We start from the raw sequence: 21,116 nt of genomic DNA, 5'->3' as shown, positions 1-21,116 counted from the left end.
CTTGCAGGGCCTGCTCAGTGCTCCACACAGGACCTTGCAGACTCGACTGGTCACTTCCCTCCGGGAGGGGCACTGCCAGTCTCTCACAGTTCCAAATAAAGATTCTCCTCATGCGTGAGACTCCTCTGGGACAGGTTCCAGGAGTGTAATTCCTAGATCACAAGGCGTGTGTGTGTCGTTTATTGGATATTTGCGCCCTGCCGCCCCAGGGGCTGCTCTCCTCTCCTCTGAGCATCACTGCGGTCTCCTGACAGGTGGCCTGGCCGACCCTCATGCTGCCAGCTCAGGGGTGGGGGTGTGTCTCCTCAAGGTGGTGTTTGCATTTCCTTGGCCCTAACCCTGCAAATGTAATTGGCCAGATAGTAGAACGAGCAAATACCTGCTTTACATCACGGAAATGGAAATGTACTCGACACCTTTTAGGGGGATCCATCCATTTCCCAGTGTGGGTTTCTATACAGGGAACCCCAGTTTCACAGTCCCCACCCGTTAAGTACAACTATGGCTGCAGAAATAGCTGTGGGGAGCGCACTCAGGGGCCCCCAGTGCTCCTGTGTGCTTAGCCGTGCTGATTCAGAGAGCCAGGGCTCTCGTCTCTGTCCCTCCTGTTGGGGCCCTGCAGGAACCCTCTGTGACTCTCAGCCGATGGGAGGGGGTCCCCTGCCCACAGTGCTGCGGAGCAACCACCGAGGGCCCCAGGGGAAGGCTGTGCTGGGCGCCTGGAAGGAGGAAATGGCCCTCACATCAGTTTATTGGAGACACTTTATAAATCACAGGAACCCTATAGCACAAAATGCAACATCGTAAAGACTTTATGAGTTTCCCACAAAGTATATTGTTTCATTGTGTGCAGCATTTTCCCAGGTGTTTGTTTTTTTATAACAATGAAAAGGCAGATTCCTTAGATCTATTGCCTCTTGGCGTTTGAGTTCGTGTCACTTGGCTCTTTATGGGCGAGCCGGGTCACTCTGGTCTGTAGCAGAGGCTCACGTGCCGTCCAGCCCAGCTGACTTCCTCGGGACTCAGGCCAAGCCTAGGGGCTGGACCGTTTACTTCGTGATTTTCTCCACACAGCTCTTTGGACAGTGACCAAAGGAGAAGCAAGATCTGGAGGCAGCCGCTCCCACAGGACTCTGGTGAGTGAGGGACAGGATTAGGATTCAGGTTTTGAACCGGGTTTCCTGCAGTGCCTGGGCGCATTTAACGTTCCACAGAGCACAGCATGGCTGTGACCGTCAAAGGTGTGAGCTCATGTTTTCTCATAAAATTAAGCAGCGCCTTTAAGACATGAAACCAACTGTGAAAACACACTCTGATTTAGAATAATAATAACAATTTTTAAAAGACCACAGGACATCAGTCCACGTGGTTCCTGAGAGGTCAGGTGAGGACGTGGATCCACCCGTCATGAACACCCAGCAGACCCCCAAACCGGAAAAAAAATAAAAGGCCATGATTGTACACCTAATGGAAGAAGGCGAAGAAGTCTGTTCATTCAGCTGGCGCAGTGAGTGAGAAATACCAGGATTTAATATTTAGGTGAGAGACAGTGGCTCATGCTTTTCATGTTAACACTGACAGCTATGTTTAAGAGCTTCCTATGGGCCAGCGTATGCTAAGGTTCCACAGCAAATGCTATTTGCAAACCTTAGAGGTGGGTTGTATCATAAACCCCTCTTGTAGATCAGGTAACCCAGGCTCAGAAGTGGAAAGAACTTGTTCAATGTTCTCCCTCCCATGATGGTGCCAAGTCCTCATGCCTTTCTCCCCAACCCCTGTCCCCCCTCCCCCCTTCCTCCCCCACCAACCTCAGGCAGCCCTGGGGGAGGGGCCACGGGGACAGCCTTGGACCTCTGGTCCTTTTCTGTGTGATATGTATACTTTTTTTTTAAAGGGGGAGACATTTTACTTTTATTTCTTTTTTTTAAAATTTTATTTTAAATATATTTTATTGATTTTTTTTTTTTTTTTTTGAGGGAGAGAGGAAGGGAGAGGGAGACATAGAAACATCGATGATAAGAGAGAAACACCAATCGGCTACCTCCTGCATGGCCCCCACTGGGGATCAAGCCCACACCCTGGGCATGTGATCTGACCAGGAACCAAACGGGCAACCTCTTGGGGCATGGGTTGACACTCAACCACTGAGCCATACTGGCCGGGCATATTACACTTTTAAATTACGTCCCTGTGCACATGGGCTAGGGACGCAGACCCAGAGAAATACGTGTATGGGATGTAGTAATGAGCTCACACTTTACGATGAAGAATGGAGGGCACCTCAGCAAGCTGAGCCCACATACCCATCTTGAGTGTGTAAGAAACCATGTGTTCAAAGAGAAGGTGGTGAATTGCCCAACACGGAATATTCCAACTTTTCCTCTAGGAACTGGAAACACTCAAACTCGGAGTTTTCCTGAGATTTGCTGAATTGGCAGTGCTTTTCCCCAGTGATATGGTCAGTGGCTGAAATCACACCCGGCTTTCTACAAAACCCCACCTGCAATCCCGGACCCACCTCTCAAGGAAAGGTGACTAATTCCCTGATCTTGCTAAGAGTCCATCTTCGTGTTTACCCGGCCACATCAACTCTGCTGAACTGAGAATTCGGGCTGTGCTCCTGTTCACCCAATCCCCCGTGTTCGTGAAAGGACTGCTGTCCTGGAAGGCGATGGCCAGGCACCTGACAGACAGCGGCTCAGCGAGCACTGGCTGCGGGCTGCGCTCTGCTCCCCGCTTCCCTGCACGCACTCTGAGCCTCACAAAAACCTCAGGCAGGTTCTACCTCGTCCATATCACAGGTGAGGACAGAGCTTGAGGCAGAGACAAGCTGTCACCCCAAGGTCACACAGGGCCCGTGCTCTAACCCTTCTCTATCGCCTCTCCATGTCATGAAGTATAACTCCAGGGAATTAAAAAAGACCCGTGTCTGGTGTCAGCTCATCCCAGCGATCGGATCACTGTTGTAACAAATGAATTTCTAGGAGAATCCTCTAATTCCAAGCACAGAGGAAAGGAGAATGGCAGAAAATAGCCTTGTCTGCATAAAGTTTTACTCAGCCAGGCAGAAACTAGAGTATTTGCCATATAGGAAGGGGCTGGCACAATGGAATGGTATGTAAGTGTATATGTCAGACCTCTATGACAAACATCCTGAAGTGGGGGGGGGGAGATCAGGGGGTTCTCAGCATCTGTTAGCGGAGACCAAGTGCTTCCACTCAGGAAGAACACCACTGCCAAAGACATTAGGTTCATTTGGGTTACCAGTGTGTGTCCTAAATGGGGATCATTCTAAAATATGATGAAGCCCTAGCTGGTTTGGCTCAGTGGATAGAGCATTGGACTGTAGACTGAAAGGTTCCAATCAAGGGCACATGCTCGGGTTTCAGGCTTGATCCCCAGTAGGGGGCATGCAGGAGGCAGTCGATCAATGATTCTCTCTCATCATTGATGTTTCTATCTCTCTCTCTCCCTCTTCCTTCCTCTCTGAAATCAATAAGAATATTAAAAAAAAAAAAAGAATATTAAAAAGAAAAACATGATGAAGTGAAACACATGCTAAACACACTTCCAAGAGTCCAGGACTGCACCCCCAGTTACATTCAAAAAGTCCTTCCCAAAACACAAATGCTACTTTCCTGTACCTTGTTTTATGAGACACACCCTCTTTATTGAATCTTTAAACTCAAGTGGGTTATAAAAGGCCTCCAAGCCAGTAAGAGTTCCTGGCCTCATCAATTCAAGTACTGAAAATATGTACAAGGACCTCTATGACAAACATCCTGGAGTGGAGGGGCAGGTCAGGGGGTTCTCGGCATCTGTTAGCAGAGACCAAGTGCTTCCCACTCAGGGTGACTTCCTGTTTGCTGAAGCCAGAACTGGTACAAAGCAACCCTACCTGGCTGTGCAGGTGGGGCGTCAGTGCACATGTGAGGTGAAGAGGGCAGGTGTGTGTGCAGGGGAAGGTAGTCATGCAGGTGAGGGTGTATGTGCAGGAGTGTGTGGAGGAGCAGCTGTGTGCACAGGTATGTATTTGCATGTGTGGGTTCAGGTGCAGGTGTATACACAGGGGCAGGTGTGTGTGCAGGTGCAGTGGGCATTCAGGTACAGGTGGGCATACAGGTGTGGCTGTGAGCAGCAGACTCAGGGGTGCTTGTGGCTCTCCTGCCAATCCCATCCACACCTGCTGCACCCATTCATCTCTGGGGATGGGTGAGAGGCCTTGCCAAGGAGCCAGTCAATAGCAGTCATGTCCCCAGAGAGGAAGGAGGGGGAGAGAGCAGGCTCACAGACTGATCCCACCTTCACAGGTAAGATTCTAGCTCTGGGACTTTACAAGACAAGCCTCCAATAAATGACGTTGATGATGTATGTTTCCACCTCCTCACTCACTAGTTTTTTCCTGGGCCTCTTCCCAGAACTTCTCAAATGCCGCCTCCTCCGGGACCTTCCTGATCTTCCCAGTAGGAGTTATTTCTCTCTTCCTAAGAGCTCCTCCACCTTTCCCAGTACCTCCTTTCCCACACACTCCTAGGGGCCCAACTGTGTCAATGTCAGTGTTCACCTCCAGCTGGGAGCAGAGCCCACCTGTCACCCTAAGTCCTCCCATCCCAGACAGAGCTTAGGACATACTAAGGGTTAGATAATGAATATGAAGATTTATGTCACTACTAGAGGCCCAGTGCACAGATTCGTGCACCAGTGGGGTCCCTCGCCTAGCCTATGGAGATCAAGCCGAAACCGGCTCTCTGACATACCCCAAGGGGTCCAGATTGCGAGAGGGCGCAGGCCGGGCCAAGGAACCCCATCGGTGCACGATCGGGGCCAGGGAGGGACCAGAGAGGTTGGCCAGTCAGGGAGGGACCATGGGAGGGCTCCAGGGCATGTCTGGCCAATCTAGCCCAGTCCCAGTCAGCCAGACCCCAGCAGCAAGCTAACCTACTGGTTGGAGCGTCTGCCCCCTGCTGGTAAGTGCACATCATAGCTAACAGTCGAACGGTGGACGGTTGATTAGGCTTTTATATATAGGTATCCTCCTAGAATAAACTTTTTGGTTCTCCAAATGAGTTGATTCTCTTTCTCTTTACAGACAATGAATATTATACAATCAAAATGTCTCAGGACTTTATAGCAAAGGTGGCACCTTGATCCTGATCTCCTACCATGTTCCAGAGCTCTGCTGGGCTCTAGGCCCACTGAGGAGAGGAATAAGGAGGCTCAGGAGGTGACAGACCACCGAGGACTGGGGAGACCCTCCTGAAGGGAGCACAGGGTGGGTTTGGGGGAGTGACATGGTGTGGGAAGGGGTAAAGGGAGCCAGGCCAAAAGGTCCTGTAGAAATTGGGCTGAGAAACAACCTGGGTTTGAAGAGGAAGCAGCAGACAGGCATACTCAGAGGAATTTAAAAGGGCTTTCTAAATCAATTTCAATATGCAAAAATCAATACCACATCACCCCAGCTTTGCTCTTTCAGTCCAAGCATACCAGTGGTATGTATATTCATTAGGATTAAGTTAACTTGCAAGTAGGAACAGAAAAATCCAATATGATAACAACTTAAACAAGATAGACATTTACTTCTTCTTCACATTCATGAAGGTCAAAGGTAGTCATCCAGGCCTGGGAGCATCCGCCATGGGCTCATGCTCAGGCTCCTACTCTCTGATAGTTCTGTTGGCATGACTTACATACCCCAGGTTATCTCATAGCGCAAAATGAATGCCGTAGCTCCAGCCATTACATTCACCTTCCAGCCATCAGGCAGGGACCCTCCCCTTAAGGGCACTTCCCATTAATTCCATCTTGTGCTTGTGTTCCATTTGCTGCCAGGATATAATCACATGACCACAGCTAGCTGTCAGAATGTAATCACATGACCATTTGCAGCCAGAACATAACCACTGTTGGCCAGGCCAGTGCCCCTTCCTCACAGTGAATCGTGCCTCAAGGAATTCTCCCTCCTGCCACAAAATGAGATCTCTGTCTTTGCAACTTTGCAAATATAATTCCACACATTACTTCTCAAAACCAACTGGAAAGAATTACTATATGCATTTTTTTCATAAAAGATCACTCCTTTGAGAATAATCATTTTCATATTTGTGCTTTTTTGACATTTTAGGAAGCAAAATTACATGCAAACATTTGTTCTGCAAATCCAACGTGTGAAGAAAGTTGTACTCAAACACCAAAAAATTGTTTCCATGCCTCTGAATTTCAAAAGTATTTTTAGTTTGCATAAAGGCCCATAGGAAAGAGGATCGTGTGTTTTTTTATGTCAAGGAAAATAAAACAGATGGCACAGCTGAGGGAGACCCTGTGCGGATGATGCATTTTTAAATCACTCGCAGCCCTTTAACCCTGTGTTTTCATGGCGGCTTCAGATTGCTGGCTGTGCTGTTGACGTCACTGCCTCATGTTTTAAATGCTGACCTGCATGTTGAATAAGAGTTGAAATTTACAAATAAAATATATAATGTCAAGTATTTAGATTCTTATTTGATGCTAAATACTGTGTATTTGAAGAAAATGATTTTATCTGGAATCCAAGGGTTGTAAAACTAGGGCCTCTCTCTGGAAGGCCACCTGCAGAAATAATGACCATGGGCAACAGCCCCGGGGAATCCAGACCCTGAGCAAAAAGAAAGACTTCTGGAAACGAGGCTACAGCCTTCACTGGCCCTAGCTGCAATCCTGGCACAATCTCTTATGCCTCAATTTTCCTGTCTATAAAATGGCCCCAGCAAAAATAGTGAGGGAGGAGGAAAAAGGGAGGGAGGGTGGGGAGGGGGGACGAAGGAGGGCCACGGAAGCCCTGGAGGTGTGTTCAGGGGCGAACAAGGTGGGGAAGAACCACTGGCCAAGACGGAGGAGGGTGAGCAGGAGGGAAGCGAGGTTTCTGTGGCATCTGGGAGGCTGAGGAGAAAGGCGTTGGAGCCCTGGGAGGAGCAGAGCAAGGCGAGTTCTCCATGCAAGGTGGCCGCTGGGCTTTTCAGGTGCTGGCAGGCATCTTTTCTGGGCCCGTGACTATAGCACTGCAGCCTCTAGGTGCTCTGGATCCGCCACAGGGTGCCAGGGCACAGCCTGTACTGGGGGGTCACCTAACCACGCACAGGATGATGCTGTACAGCCCGTCTACAGAGGGCATTGCTGTGAAGTGTCAGGATGCTGCATAGAACCCGATTCCTCTACTGGGGACTTAATGGGTGGAGTCCTCATTCCACCAGGTGTGGGAAGGAGGAAAGGCCCTAAGAGCAACCTGATCTCTCTGGGGCGACCCCAGTGCCCCGCAGCCCAGGCAGGGACCCTGACAAAGAGGCTGACCTCATCCGCGCCCTGCGCAGCCTGTGCCCACAGACAGGTAACATGAGCTCCAGCTGGGACAACTTACGAAATACCGAGATACCCACATTTTCTGTCTTTTAAGGAACCATGTCATGTAAATTCTTCAGGGTATAAAAACAGTATTTTATTTGTGTTTCTTTATTTGAGTTTCACCTTAAAACTAAGCTGAGCACACAGAAAATCACTTTCTTTACTGTGTGCTACATAAAACCTGCCAACTGTCACTCCTATGTAATAATTTTCAACTAGCTGACATTTATCAACATGGTATTTTGACGAGTTTAAGTCCCCAAATAGGTAATATTTTCTTTCTTTTCTCCAAATTGCATCAGCGTTGAGTTGAATAAGAATGTGGAGGGGGGTGGTATATGCACAGCTCCTCAATTTTGTTTTTCCTTAGAAACGCATCACCCACATGATCCCCTGTTGCCCACATTGGCAATTGTTCCCTGAAGTGTGGAGGGACTTGGGGGAGTCACAGACAGGGTAGTCCCTGTTCCCATGGTTCACTGGGAACACTGCAACCCAGACACCCCTCTTCAGAGCCTCCGAAGATGGTGGGCAGCCAGGGATCTGAGCAGCTGAGCTTCCCACAAGGCCACCACTGAGTCAAGGCCCAAGTCCTGACCCCTGGTTCCTGTGAGGGCGCCCTTATTTGCAGAGGTGATTAGGTAAGACCTGGAGATGGGAGCCTCACAGCCCATGGCTGATGTCCTTGTAAGAGAAGGGAGAGGGAGGCCGGAGACCCACAGACACCACCCTAAATCTATTACAGAAATTGAATTTAAGTTAAAAAAAAAAACTCCCCCTAGAAAGAAGACTACTGCTGCACACCCAGATGGCTTCATGGGAAATTCCACCAATGTTTAAAGAAGAAATAGTGCCAGGTGTACAAAAGCTCTTCCAGAAACGTCAGCACGAGAGAATAACCCCCAGGTCATTCTAGAAGGCTAACCTTGCTCTGATACCCAAACCAGTCAAGCACTATCCCTTATGAATATAGATGCAAATACCCTTTAAAATGTTTGCAGACAGAATACAGCAATGTAACAGGGTAATACATCACACCCAGGCAGGAAGATGGGATGCCCACTCACAACTTTTGTTCGAAAACTTCCTCAAGATTCTCACCAATAAAATCAGTCAAGAAAAAGAAATAAAAGGCATCAGATCAGAAAGGAAAACCTAAAATTGTCTTTATTTGCAGACAGCATGATTTTCTGACTAGAAAATACAGAACCTCTGAGAAATCTATTAGAACTTGCAAGTGATTCCACTAAGGTTTCAGGACACAAAATCTATATATAATTAATCATATTTCTAATACTACCCATGAACAATGAAAAATGAACTTTTTTAAAAAAAAAGTACATGTACAGTAGCACTGAAAAATTAAATAGTGATACATCTGACAGAAGATGTATAATATTTGTACACTGAAAGCTATAAAACATTGCTGAGAGAATTAAAGAAAAACTAAATAAATTGAAAGACATGCAATGTTAATCAAAAGACTCAATATTGTTAAGATGTTATTTCTCTAAAAAATTGATGCATGGAGTCAACATAATCCTGATCAAAATTGCAGAGACTTTTTTTTGTGTGGAAAATCACAAACTGATTATAAGATTCCAGTGGAAAATGAGAAGGATCTGGAATAACTGGAACACCTTTCAAAAAGGAAAAACTGAGTTTAGTTTGGAAAACTAAAGCAATGCTCCCTGATTTCAAGACACATTACAAAGCGACAGCAAACAAAGTGGTGTAGAACTGACATCAACATTGATGAACCGAAAAAAAGGGACACATATGTAATACCCTTTGTAAGACTGTAAGCAATAAAATAAAATTTAAAAAAAAAAACATTGATGAACCGATCAATAAGACAGGATAGACATTCCAGAAGTAGAAGCACGTGTATGTGGTCAGTTGAGTTTTGACAAAGGTGCAGAGGTAATTCAATGGAGAAAAAATATTCTTTACAACAAATGGAGGAACAATTGTATATCTATATGCAAAAAAAAAAAAAAGCCTTGTAGCTATACCTCACTCCATATAAAAATTAGCTCACAAAGCTTATAGACCTGAATGCAAAATCTAAAATTACAAAACTTATTGAAGAAAACAGGAGAAAACATTTGTGACCTTGATTTAAGCAAGGCCTTTTTAGATATAACACTGAAAACACAACTCATTTAAAAAATGATAGATTAAAAAACAACCATGAAAGGCAGAACTAAAATAAATATCGTGCTCTGTAAATTAATACCAGGCATGTGGGCACTTATCCAGAAAAACGGGCTGGTTTAAGATTAGAATATCCATCAATTTCATTCAACATATTAACAAGATTAAGGAGAAAAACTATAGGATAGATTTTTTTTTTAATAAAATGACAAGAACTCTCAACAAACAAGGAATGGAAGGGAACACCCTGAACCTTATTGAGAAAACCTATGGAAAACCTGCAGCAAACATCATGACTTCACACTTTGCCCCAAGGTTGTTAACAAGTAGGGGTGCCCTCTCACCACTTCTGCTCAAGTCTGTAGAGGATGTCAGTGAAATGAAAAAGGAGAAAGACAACAAAAGGCAAAAGCTTGGAAAAATAAGCTATATGCACAGGTAGCATGATTACAAACAGAGAAAATTCTAAAGAATCTGAAAACAAGCTACCCAAACTAATGAGTGAACTTAGCAAGGTTGCAGAATAGATAGTAAACACACAGCATTCGGTGGTGCCTGTATGTGCAAGCAACAAACTTCTGGAAGTTGAAATTAAAAATTACAATTTACAACATGAAAACATAAAATACTTAGGGACAGAATTAGAGAGACATAGATAAGATTGATAAATTATAAGCGAAAATTATAAAACACTAGAGGCCCAGTGTACCAGTGGGGTCCCTCAGCCTGGCCTGTGCCCTTTCGCAATAAGACCCCGTGGGGAATCAGGCTGAAACCAGCAGTCTGATATCCCCTGAGGGATTAGCAGTGCACGAAGAAGCAGGCAGTTGGGGGCCGGGCACCGCTCCCGCTCATCCCAGCCCCACTGCGCCTGCTGGTGCCGCCACTAGGTAGCGCTGCCATGGAGGCAGGAGAAGCTTGCACCGCCACAGTTGCGCTAACCAGCTGTGAGCGCCGCTTCTGGCTGAGCGGTGCTCCCACTATGGGAGCACACTAGCCACCAGGGGGCAGCTCCTGCATTGCTTAGGCTTTTATATATAGACTAGAGACCCGGTGCATGAATTCGTGCATGGGTGGGGTCCCTCAGCCTGGCCTGTGATCGGGGCCAAATAGGGCTGGCTGGCCAGGCGGAAGGACCGCAGGAGGTTGGCCAGCCAGGGAAGGTTGACTGTGGGAGCACACTGACCACCCAGCTGGCCAGGGGGAGGGACAACGGGAGGTTGGCCAGACACAGGAGGTTGGCTGTGGGAGTGCACTGATCACCAGGGGGCAGCTCCTGCATTGAGCGTCTTCCCCCTGGTGGACAGTGTGCATCACAGTGACCGGTCGACCAGTCAACCAGTCATTCAGTCGCTTAGGCTTTTATATATATAGATTGCTAAGAAAATTTAAAGAAAACCTAAATAACCAAGCATGAATTACTCAATAATGGTAAGCCATTGTTTTTTCCAATTAATCAACAGATTCAACACAATCTCATTAAAAATCCCAGCAGATGTTTTTGGGGATATTAACAAATTAATTATAAAATTGTATGGGAAATGAAAGTATCTAAAAGAGTCAAAAGGATTTTGATGAAGAGGAACAAAGTTGGAGCACTTACATTATCTAATTTCAAGACCTAATATAAAGCTTCAGTGATAGAGACAGTGTGATATGGGCATAGGTCAATGTTGCAGGTAAATGGAACACAATACAAAGTCCAGAAACAGACCCACATAGACATGATCACTTGACTTTTGACAACGTTGTCAAGGTAATTGTATGGGGCAAGGTATTTTCTTCAACAAATGCAGCTGGAGCAGTTGGATATCCAGAAAGGAAAAAATGTACCAGCAATTCATGCCACACACAACCATTCACTCAAAATGGAATATAGATCTAAATGTAAAGCTAAAACCACAAGACTTCTGAAATAAGAACATCTTTTTTAAAAGTTTAAAATTGTTTTTAATTTATTAGAAGTATCTTAATGACCTTGGTGTGCGTAAGTCCTTCTAAAACAGGATACCAGAAGCATGACCCATAAAAGAAAGATATTGATAAATTGGACCTCATCAAAATTTAAAACACCTGCCTTTTAGAAGATACTATTGATGCTTAACAAAACATGCCAACACTTAGCTACTGAAAAGCACAGGACTTACTGTTTCTCATTATTCTGTGGCTTACCTGGGAGGTTGGTCCATTGCAGGTGCTGGGGTCCCTCATTCAGCTGCATCCACCTGGGGCTGCGTCCACCTAGAGCAGAGACAGCAGCGTGGGCCAGGGACAGCCACCTGGGACAGAGGCATCCACCATGGCCTCTGGTCCCCCCCAGTCTGTCTTTACACAACCTCAACAACATCAACACAACCAGTAGTATTCCTCCATACGAGCCATGAGCAAACAGTAAGACTCCTTTATTTTACCACAACAAAATTATAATATATCCAGGAATTAATCTAATAAATATGGAATCCTTACATAGAAACATTTTAAATGCTCTTAAAGAACTTAAGAAGACTTAAATAAATGAAAAAAATAACCATGTTGGTGAAAAACAATGCTTAAAATTGCAAAGTATCATATATTCTGTATGAAACATGTTTTTTTTTTGGTATTTCTAATGCTTTGACATCTGGGAGCCTTGCAGACTGATTGCCTCTCCCAGGGCTACCTGCCTGGGAGCACACCTTTCAAATGCAAACCAACCCTCTCCTCAATCAGGCACTCAAACTCCAGACCAATGTCCCTGCCCTAATCACCTCAGGGCAGAAACCAGACAATAGGGGGCAGCCCTACACCCTGAGCCCCTCACTGAAATTATTCAAACTAGCCAAAAGTAAGCCTGCTTACCCTTCGTGGCCTGTTCCCTCTTGTGGAAATCCTATATAACAAAAGTGTAGTATGCAAATTGTCCCCTGGACAGGGAGTTCATCCAGGAGTTTGACCAGGGGGTAGGGCCAGCCAGGGGAAGGGAGGGAGGCCCCAGCTGGCAGCCGGTAGCTGCTAGGGACCCTACCAGTGCACAAAATTCGTGCACTAGGCCTCTAGTCACAAATAAAGGATTTTGCCCATGGTTTTCCCTCACTTTCTATGCCCCCTGACCTCTCCTGGTTCCTCCCCCTATGGCAGTGGTTCTCAACCTTCCTAATGCCATGACCCTTTAATACAGTTCCTCATGTTGTGGTGACCCCCAATTTCATTGTTACAAATTGAACATAATTAAAGCATAGTGATTAATCACAAAAACAATATGGAATTATATATGTGTTTTCCGATGGTCTTAGGCGACCCCTGTAAAAGGGTCATTCAACCCCCAAAGGGGTCGCGGCTCACAGATTGAGAACCCTGCCCTATGGCCCCATGTCCCTGTGTGCCTCTTGTGTGTAGGGAGCTGTGAGTAAAAGTTCTCCCTTGATAATAGTCACTCCCCTGTCTGTGTCTTTCCACAGTTGATTACACCAAACTCCAGGTACCCAGCAACACATTCTTATGAAAACAATCTACACATTTAATGCAACTTGAAACAAAACTTCCAGTAAAAACCTTTAGCTACAAGACACACTGATTCTATCATATGGATGGATAACAAGTCCTGTGAATCGCTGAGGCAACTCATGAAAAGAAGTGCCAACAGGAATGCACCCTATGGTTACTAAGGCAGATTATTTCTAAGATAGAACTGACCGCAGTGTGGGGCCAGCACAGGAACGAATAAACCAATAGAATAAAATAGAACACCCAGAAATAGCTTTATAAATACTTCTGCTCATGTACCAAGTGGAGCCACACGTGGGAGAGAGACTGATAAATGGTTGTGAGAATATTGGGTCGCCATGTAGAGAAAAAAAAATCTTAGAATAAAAATAACCATGAAAAGCAGAACTAAAAATAAATATTAGAAAGAAATGAAGAAGAACATCTTCCTTTTCTGTAAATAAGACTAAAATTCAACAATTAAACACACCACAAATCCCCAGCCCCACAGCAGTCAGCAGGCACCTGCATCCTCAGTTCATCTAGGCCGTGGGAGAGAATTTTCTCTCCATTTACCTGCTTAAACGAGAAAAAGAGCAGGGAGCCACAGGGACCGAGCAAGGCCAGCAGCTCCTGTGCTCCCAGCATCTGCATTCCAGAAGGTTCCTGGAGAACCATGTGGCACTTGCCTTAGTAGTTAAAGGGCCTGTCTGGTGGTTTTTCCAAAACTGAGAAACTAAGTCCCAGAGATGAATGGAAGCCTATTCCCCTCTTCTGAAAGAAACTGCTTATAACCCCAGATCGAAGACCAACTTCTCCTAATCAAGCTTTCAGACCCCCCTGAGACTTCTAGAACATTCCATCACACTATCAACATTGAAGCCTAATAGTGAACAACCAGTGCCACCAGCCAACCTCCCAGCCTGCACCATTCTCCCCACAAGCCCACCTGCCAGCCCCCACCTGTCACTTAGCCTCCAAGAGATAACTCACTTCCTCACACACAAGGAACCTTTGTCCACGGTGGCTAACCCACCCTGTTAGCTGTCTCTCCTTTGCAGCTGTAGCAGGAAGAGGTCCCACCCTGGGTCCTCTGGACTGAGATGGGGCCATCCAAGGGTTTTCAGCTGCTCCTGCACCTAGGAACACCTGAGTACCCTCCCTAAATTAAAGGCCCTGGATCTGCCCCTCTCCCCCACATCTCCTCACCCTGTATTTCCATCTGCACTCCTCCCTTTTTCCCTCCTTCCTCCTTCACCTGGCAGCTTTCCAGAAAGAGGCTCCTGGAATTCCCACTCCCTGTCCACCACATGGCTCACTGTGGGGTGGTCTCCACTGCTGTCTACAATTGGACAACCTCTCCATTCTATTCTGGCCAGTCCTCCTGAGGGGGCAACTCCTAGACCCACCATTCTGAGCCCTCATTCCTCCACCCTGCTCTCTGGTGACCTTTGGCTCTGGCTGACCTCCCAGGGTCCACCAGGGCTCTGTTGGTTGTGAAAGAGTGGAGCACCCCCCTCCCCTCCTCAACCCCTTCCCCTCTCTCCTCTCCCTCTTCCTCCTCTCAAACTGCCCCATCAGCCTTCCCAGCTGGGCTCTGGTGTCTGAGGTCAGGGAAATTAGCAACCAAATTCCCAAAGATCAGCAGTGCTGATGGCCACAGAGGCTGGTGCCTACCAGTGTCCACCAGCAAATAATGCCCACTGCATTCCCCAGGCCTTCACGTCTTCACAGCACAGAGTGCCTTTCACAGATGTGAAACCAAGGTTCCAGGAGCGCTCACTTGCCCAGGCCAAGCGTAATGGCTCTGAAGCTGTGTTGGACCCAGCCCTGGTCTTCCCTTTCTTACTAGCGCTGCTGTGTAGGATGCCAGAACCACTGGCCTCTTTTCTGGTTCCAATTCTCACCCTCCATCAAAACACAGAAAGGGCCCAGCACGGTGATACTTCACCATGTTAGAGGCCAGGTTTTCTGATGGGTATTCAGAGGGTCAAGTTACTCCCTGACCCCTGCCCGGGGGACCCTCACAGATCACAAAGCCCCAGTGAGGTCTGACCTTCCGGCAGCCCTAGAGCAATGCAGGCAGAGCTGGGCTCCTGCCCCTGATGTCAGACGCCCATTTGTGAACAAAGGGACTAGACTAGACTGTGTCCCAGCATCCTCCCTCACCCGCCACCACGCCTGCTCCTCCATCTCCTGACTGACTGGGCCACAAGGAGAGGCATGCCGAGAAAGTTAGCCGTGCTCACTACAAACGGTTTGAGGTGGACTTTTGAAATTTATAAATGTTGAACATGAAGCTATTTCATTGTTGCCCTAGTTAATACTGTGCCATAAATTAGGGATCCCCAAATGTCTCCCCTTCACGGGGTAATTCCATGAACCAGAGTAATTAGGGAATGAGAATCATTTGATTCAAAACACTGGGTCCCAGGTGGCAAATGCATCCGTGGACCCCCTCCGGCCTGGCCCCACCGTCCCGGGTGGGCCCCTGGGCTGGGTGGCCCCCCGTGTCTGGATGAGGCCTGCCCTAACAGCCAGAATTGGCACGGATGAAGAGGCCAGGAGAACCTCCTTCCCCAAAACCGCCTCCCAGTAACCTGAGAGCGGAGAAAGGCAGGGGGGGACGGGGTGTGGGAGCCCTAATGGGACGGTATGTTGTGGCCTCTCACACGTGCTTGCGGCCAGGCCCTGCTCCTCCGGGGTCTCGGGATTTGAGCAGGTGGGGCGGCCTTCCACCCAGACCGGGGTCGGGAGGGCCGGGGAGCACGCGTGCTGGGCGGGTGCGGGCCCCACCCCCCCACCCTGCCCCCGCGTGGGTCAGTTCAGGAACCACGGCCGCGCCTCCCGCCATGCGCTGAGCGGCGGAAGGCGCGATGTGGCGGGCCTCGCCGCACCTGGGGCCGGACCGTCCTCCTCTTCTCTCGGGACCAGGCGGCCTGCACGTCCCGGAGGTCCGGCCAGCGTTCCTCCAACCCGCGCAGCCCCACAAAGCCTCCGGACGCCGGGAGGGGGCGGGGTCGGGCTGCCTCTCGGGGACGGAGGTGGGCGGGGTCTGCGGCGAAGCCCCGCCCAGGATCCGCCCCCTCCGGCGCCCCCCGCCCACGTCACGCCGCCGCCCCTCCCGCGCCTGCGCGGCCGCACACCGGGCCGCTCCTGGCGCCGCGCATCCTCGCCCCGCGCCCGCTCTGCGCTCACCTCCACTCCGCGTCCCGCTCGCGCCCGGCCCGCCCGGCTCCTCGGCTACCCTCGCGGAGGGCGGCGCGGCCATGAGGATGCGGGGACGCGGTCCCCGGGATGCCCCCGCCTCCAGCGCGGGGGCCGGCGACGCGCGGCGGCTGGCGCCCCCGGGGCGGAACCCCTTCGTGCACGAGCTGCGCCTCAGCGCCCTGCAGAAGGCCCAGGTGGGTGCCGCCCGCGCCCCGCGCCCCGTGGCCTGGGCCGCGCCGAGGAGGGACTCGGGGGAGGGGTCCCCGGCGCGGCCCAGCCCGGCTGCCGCCCCTCAGGCCCCCGCCGCCCGCGCCCCCCACACTGCCCTGCGGCCCGCATCCCGCATCCCCGACGCCCTCATCCCATTTCAGCTCTCCTTCCTACTTTCCCGCCGCCCGTGCCCCAAACCTGGCTCCTCCCTTTCCCCAGCCCCCCGCACCTCGAACCCGGCCTCACGCCCTTTCCCTGATCCCTGCACCCCTTTTCATGATCTCTGCACCCCTTCCCCTGATTCCCGCATCCCTCCCCCCAGCTCGGTCCGCGCAGCTCGTTCCCTGGTCCGGTTGTCCACTCCTGCAGGACTCGCGCGGGGCTGGAGAGGACCCCCTGGATGTGACTTTGTCACTTGATGAGTTTCGTCGTGTGTGAGGACCTAGTTGATCCTTTGAGTCAGTGCCAGAAATATTGGGGTGCGGGCCGTGTGGTGTCCCCTGAAGATGAACAGCGGGAGGATTTGCGCTTTGTTAGCAAGTTGTTTTCTGGGGAGTGCTCGAGGGACGCTCCCCTGGGGGTTAGTCCGTAACCGGAAGCAGTTGGACACAACTTCGGTTCCAGCCTGGGAGGGAACAGTGTGCGCTTCGCCCCATCCGGTTTTATGTGTGCGGCCGGCTGGTCCTGGCTGAGGGATGGGCGGCTGCAGGACGCCGGGGGCCTCCACACTGGTTCCTTGTGTCGCGTGGGGTCTGACCAGGTGGAATGACCCCCTGACCGTGGGGTCTCGGGCTCTGTTAGTGGTGGCGTTTGGGTTTCTTAAGATCGCACACAGGTCAGCCTTTCTTCAGGCTCCAAAACTACACACCGAAGCAGGCGCAGATGTTGGACTTAAGTGGCTGTCCAGTGGGTGGGCGTGACATTGAGGATTTTTTAATGTGTAATGTAACTCACCTGAAATAACGTTCAAGTGAACGCTCTTGAAGTCAGTCTAAAGCTGTCATTTTCTGGGACTCCTGCCTTTTCTTGAAGCGCTTTCTCGGTCGGTTCAGTTGGCATGGGTGGCAGAGGAAACCGGCAGAGATTGAGAAGAGAACGGAGAGGGTGGTGTCCCTCCTGATGATAGGAAAGGGCAAGGTTGTCCCCAGTTGACTCCTGGTCCCTGCCCCTGTGTGTCCAGAGCCAGACACCGGTATCTTTCGGTGCCTCTTTCACTTGTAGTTTCATACTCACCACCTACTAGGTGCTGTGCCCAGTGTACTAGGGTGTTAGGACACAGTCACTTCCTCTGTGCTCCTGAATGCCCCCCTTCCCAGGTCCCCCCCTGACTCTAGCGGTTTAGGACAGCGGTCGCCAGCTAGTGGTCCGCGGACCACTGGTGGTCTGTGAGGTCTGAAAGGTTGGCCACCACTGGTTTAGGAGGCCTTCCTCCTCCCACTGCTCTGCTGCTTAGAATCCCCTGAGGTGCCCTGGGGACCAAGCCAGCCCTGAGCCCTTCAGGTGGTTTCCAAGGCCCCTTCTGGGCCCTGCCCCACACCTTTGGCTCCAGCTGCCATAGGGCATTCTGTCCCTGCCTCTCTGCTCCTCCCTCTTGGGTGAAATATCACCTCCAGGAAGAAGCTCTTCTTCCCTGGAGGTTCCCAGAGGGCCACCTCCACATCCCTGTCATGTTTGCAGTGATCTGCCCCCCCCCCCCCCATGTCTGTCCTGTCCCAAACTGTGTGCTCACTGCAGAGGTGGGTGAGGTCCACTGCAGAGACTCAGCTAGTTGAATGAATAAACAAGTGGAAGGGAGGATGTCAGAGCAGAGAGTCAGAAATCCCCAGCTCCCTTCCCCAGGAGTCACAGGGTTGTAAATTGGAGGGTTGGAGCAGTGCCTGTGGGCTGTTCTTCCCTGAGACTGCTTTCAGATCCTGGTTTTGGATGTTGGCAGGCAGCATCTGGATGACATTCAGAAAAAGAACAGGTGGGTGGGATGTCTTAGCCTCCAAGGAAGGGCGGGATACCTTGTGTACACCCTGTCACAATGTTTCAGAAACCGTAGTCAGAATAATCACGTGTACTTGTAACAAAGTCATCGCTACTGCTCAGATGTCAGCAGTGTGTGGATGAGGGTGTGTAGCTCTGCTCTCAAGTTCCAAGTCCTGCTCAGCAGACATATTTTGCTTTTCATCAAGCAGTGCTCTGTCTGCCAAGCCTTTTACCTTTATCTACTGTATTTTAGGGTAACATTTCCACAGAGTGAATTGGACTATCCAAGCCAAGAAAGCCTGCCTCCCAAATCAATAAGCAAATGGATTCAGCAATGACCGTAGCACGGTGGGAGCTCAGACACTCACCTAAATTCTGATTAAGATGAACCAGTCAGGGGACCTGCATTTATATGCTAGAATTTGCTGCCAGGGAAGAACCATTGTATGTGGATTAATGACCAGTCCATCTGTCATTTAACTGTAGATTTAGCAAGGAGCTTAAGCAACTCTTTGGACAGAAAACAGCAACAACTGGGAATAGTATAATATGGGCTAGTCACATGGTGATTCCTTGCTTCTGAAATCATGAAGTGGTTTTATATCACTTGGGTTTTTGGGTGCTTCCCGCTGGAGCCCACGAGTGTGAGTGTATCCCACCTCCAGCTCTGCAGTTTCCCCATTTCTGAACTCCCTATACCAGTGTCAGTGAGCACTTACTTCCTGGAAAGCTGACTGGCTTCCTGTGTACCTTGGAACTGAGTCCTGGGAGGGAGGAAGCTGAGGAACACACCCCTCCCCCTGCCTAATCCTTAGAGAGGATTACCAGGAGGGTGGAGCCCAGGGAGACTCCGACCCACTAGACCTGCTGATAGCAGCCCTTTGTGGAATTCACCCAAAAGTGGGTGGTCTTTTTCTACAAGTCCTTAGTTTTGATAAAAAAAAAAAAAAAAAAGCAGCAGCAGGGGCCTTGGTTGGTCTCAGCCTGGATCCTGGGTTAGGTGTGGCCATTCTGAGCAGGGAAGCCCACACTCTGTTCATTCTGGGCCACTCGTGGTCTTGGTACCCTGGCCCCAGTGCCCCCATCCCCATGCACACAGACCAGGCCTGGCATTTCCCTCCTGCTCCAGTGACCTGCCAGCCCTTCCCATCACACCCACCCTGCCACCCCTTGTATCTGGGTGCTCCATGCCTGAGACATAATGAGCAGGTCTTTATCCAGGCCCTCCTGTAACCCCAGCTCTGCCAGGGGTGTTAGGGAGTGGTTAAATGGGAGGTGACCCAGTCTGAAAGTGGTAATAGAGACCAGAAGCCCCTCGTGGAATGGAGGATTTCCAGGAGAGCTTGTGTCCCATGGAAGGACAGAGAAGGCCTCACCCTCCCTAGATGCCTGGAAGGCCCAGGAGGCTGAGGCTCCAAGTGGACACCAGGCCCTGGGTCTCTGGCCACCTCTGACCACCTGGGAGTTCTGATGGTGATGCCTCTGTTGGCACATTTGTAGCCCAGTAGGGTCCAGGGGAATTCCCAGTGTCCTTGCACTGGTCACTCAGTGCAGCCATGGGAGCAGGGGGTCAGTGGAGGGTCAGGTACTATATACCCACATCCCAGGTGAGGAGACAGGCCCAAGTACAGTGCTGTCCCCAAGTCCAGGGCAGTGATGGCTGCTGCATGCAGACATCTGACCTGGCCCCGCAGGGAGCCCCGTCCGTGGGTATCTGCCTTTTTCTTCTAACTCACCATTCTAATGTTTGGAACGGTCCACAAGTGACACTGAATTGTGGCTAACACTGAGGGTGGGAAGGGAGATTCAAAAGGCTTATCTTTTAGTTTCATACTCCTCTGTCCTGAAATGTGAATTGTTAACATGTGTGTATGTTTTATATGTGTGTATATAAACACTCACACATATACACAGAAGCATATTCACACATTACATGCATACATACACACAGAAGTATATACTCACATACTCACACACACATACACACAAAAGCCATGCTGCAGGAGCTGGGCACCTTGCCCATCCTGCCAGGCCCACAAGTGTCAGGGCCCTGAGAGAGGAAACCCTTCCCCTCCCCCTCCCCCCATGATTTAGATGATCTGAGGAGAGCCCTGAACTGTCCTTTCCAGGTGAGCCTGAGCAAGGCTTCCACACTCCATGTTCCAAGGAGCCCTGCCCCTGCCCTGCCCGCTGCCCAGAGACCTGGAGCCTTGCTGGCAACCCTGCCCCCTGTCCTGCCCCCTGTCCTGCCCCCTGGGCCTTCAAAGTGCAGGACAAAGTGCCACCATCCCCAGAGCAGACAGAGCCCCCATCGATCCCCTGGAGTTCCTGTGGGTTTTGGGGGCTGGGTTAGGGCGACCTGACCTGGCCTGAGTTAAGTTTCTAACATTCCTAGTGTTCCATGAACTTAGCCGTGGCCTAGCTGTGAAGTGCATTATTTTGAAAATGAGCCCAGAAGAAAGTATGTGCTTGGAAATAACATGTTTGAACGTGGTCATAGTGTTTGTCCTTCTAGAGCCCAAGTCACCGTGCAGCCCCCGGGCCATGTTTTGCAGGACTAAAGCCAGTGCCTTGTTTCTGTTTTGTTTGTTTGTTTTGTTCATTAGATTCCACATATAAGTGAAACCATATGGTACTTGTCTTTCTCCAACTGGCTTATTTCACTTAGCATAATACTCTCCAGGTCCAGCCATGCTGTCACAAAAGTAAGATTTACGTCTTTTTTATGGCCG

The 21,116-nt window shown here is 49.8% G+C and overlaps 1 protein-coding gene and 1 long non-coding RNA gene across 3 annotated transcripts in view; one reads left to right on the top strand and one right to left on the bottom strand.

The window, feature by feature from the left end:
* Nucleotides 1-744: 744 nt before the first annotated feature.
* LOC132233641 (uncharacterized) lies at nt 745-16,000 on the bottom strand. Its single transcript, XR_009452681.1, has 3 exons — nt 15,891-16,000; nt 11,704-11,772; nt 745-1,133 (listed from the first exon to the last, which is right to left on the bottom strand). It is a non-coding gene; the product is annotated as an uncharacterized LOC132233641 (long non-coding RNA).
* Nucleotides 16,001-16,121: 121 nt separating this feature from the next.
* The window catches only part of LPCAT1 (lysophosphatidylcholine acyltransferase 1), a 36,421-nt gene continuing 31,426 nt past the window's right edge, over nt 16,122-21,116 (top strand). Inside the window, exon 1 of one of the 2 annotated variants that reach the window (XM_059694645.1) lies at nt 16,122-16,397. In XM_059694645.1, the coding sequence (XP_059550628.1) occupies nt 16,263-16,397 (135 nt within the window). In that variant the 5' untranslated portion in view covers nt 16,122-16,262. The remainder of the gene's footprint in view (nt 16,398-21,116) is intronic. The other variant, XM_059694646.1, reaches the window with a different exon arrangement.

The sequence above is a fragment of the Myotis daubentonii genome, chromosome 4 (genome assembly GCF_963259705.1).
Source record: "Myotis daubentonii chromosome 4, mMyoDau2.1, whole genome shotgun sequence".
NCBI classification, from domain to species: Eukaryota; Metazoa; Chordata; class Mammalia; order Chiroptera; family Vespertilionidae; genus Myotis; species Myotis daubentonii.
This window is presented reverse-complemented; position numbering and strand designations above follow the sequence as displayed.